This window comes from Frankliniella occidentalis, unplaced genomic scaffold (genome assembly GCF_000697945.3).
Source record: "Frankliniella occidentalis isolate FOCC.00 unplaced genomic scaffold, Focc_3.1 Scaffold53, whole genome shotgun sequence".
Taxonomy (NCBI): Eukaryota; Metazoa; Arthropoda; class Insecta; order Thysanoptera; family Thripidae; genus Frankliniella; species Frankliniella occidentalis.
The window spans coordinates 1,622,258-1,624,136 of NW_026267183.1; the positions used below are offsets into that span (position 1 = coordinate 1,622,258).

The window sequence follows — 1,879 nt, forward strand, 5'->3', positions numbered from 1 at the left end:
ACAGAAGCTCCGTGGTCTTCCGTACCTTTGATTCCGTACCGTCTCTGTGGTTTCAGCACAGATTTGAACGGACGTTCTGGGCAAAAAATTGACCATAGTTTTTCTGTGATTTTTCCGTGTTTTTTTCTAACAGTGTACCTTTACAATATCCTATCACAATTTTCTTTTGGGCATCCCGATTCAAGGAACAGGACAAGATGAGTCATTTTGTTTGAGTCTTACGTTAACCAACTTTTAAAACATCTGTTTTTTTTGTTTTTGTTTTTTTTTTGTCTTTTGTTTCGGGTGGCCGTACTCACGCAACCTCGACTAGAAGATGCTCGCCTCATCTCACTTACCTGAAATCAAAGCAAATGGTATTATTAGTTAACGGAAAAAACAACGTATTTTGCTCGGCGTTTGGTGTGTATGCAGCGAGCCTTCGGGTTGATTAGAGGAGCGAAAAGCAGAGGCAGCAAGGAGAGCTATATGTTCCGGAAGCATAACTCCCAGATTTGGAAGGCCGATGGCCGTGGAAAGATCAAAGACCAAAGCACGTCCCGAACTACACGGGGCAGAAAATGAAGTGCCGCGCTCTGCAAATTGCTTTAGAACTTGAGCAGTGTCCCGCGTCTCTCCTTGATTGCGTCGAGTGTTTGAGACACCCCGCACAACGGGCAACGCCACGCCCGTCAGAAAATGAGACCAGGGGAAACTTAGACTGAACAGTGGCTGCGACGACGGACGCCCGATCGCATTGAGCTATCACTATGCACGAGCTCTGAGCAGCATTTTTGTGACAGATATTGTAGTAACTCCTAAAGCATGGTTTTACGATTAGCTTAAGGCTTTCAGATCTAAAAGAAGAGAATATAAGGTATACTTCTGTTCTATGGGGGTAGATATGAAACGTCTTATGTAATGTATGTTTTACTTCAGCTCCAAACATGATTATTACGCGATTAATCAGATTGGAGCTTTTGAGCGAAATCCGCAACCCATACTAGAAACTGCCCGCTGTTTCTCCTGCCCTAAATTTCCCAATAATGGAGTTCATAACCTGCTGCGTCGCATTAATTAATATTTAAAAAAGAAGACGAGGGCAATCGCCGGTCAGTACGAAGAAGCAGGGAATTATTTAATTAAAAAGACCACGGGGTAAGGATCTCCACCCGTGGAATCGCATTACTGGAGCTGGAGGGAGGCTGTGGGGGAAGGGGAGGGTCCAGGACCTTCTCCAGCTGGAGCAGCCCGCTGTACTGCGGTTAGAGAAGGGAGGGGAGGAGGGCGTAGGAAGAGAGAGGGGGGAGGAAGTGGACACATCCGTGCCAACCACACAGACCCCCCCTCCCCCTCCCCTTTCCATTCCTGCTCAACACCCGCGCGGGACGCAATCACAGATGAACGGATGCGAATAACAGAAAGAGAGAAGACTAAAGAGACAAAAAGTCGCGTCACGGTTCGGCGGAGCTCGCACCGCCGAGCGCATAGCAGCGGCGCGACTCACACGAACATTCTTTCCACATACACCGTTCCTCTGTGGCCTTCTCTATGTGCCCCCCACCTCTCTCTCTCTCTCTCTCTCTCTCTCTCTCTCTCTCTCTCTCTCTCCCTCTCTCCCTCGCGCAGCTGTGCAGTACAGTATCGCCACGCGTACAGACGGGTATGGGTGTGGCTGCCCCACAAACACAACGACGAATTTTCCGCACATTTCTTTGCAAAAATCTCAAGGGGTGGAATGGGGAAGAAAGAGAGAGAGATAGAGACCATGGGGAAGGGGAAGCAGGGAGAGGGGAACAGAGGGGGGCGTCTGCTTCCGAAAGCAGTTTCAACTCGGCACGACCCGGGGCCCCAGGGTCTCCGCCAAACCCCCCGGGTGTGAGGGAAGAGCCGCTCTGTG

The 1,879-nt window shown here is 49.7% G+C and overlaps 1 protein-coding gene across 1 annotated transcript in view; it reads right to left on the reverse strand.

The window, feature by feature from the left end:
• Positions 1-309: 309 nt before the first annotated feature.
• Positions 310-1,879, reverse strand: part of LOC113213297 (patj homolog) — a 44,901-nt gene continuing 43,331 nt past the window's right edge. Inside the window, exon 7 of the mRNA XM_052267491.1 lies at positions 310-338. Within this exon, the coding sequence (XP_052123451.1) occupies positions 335-338 (4 nt within the window). The 3' untranslated portion in view covers positions 310-334. The remainder of the gene's footprint in view (positions 339-1,879) is intronic.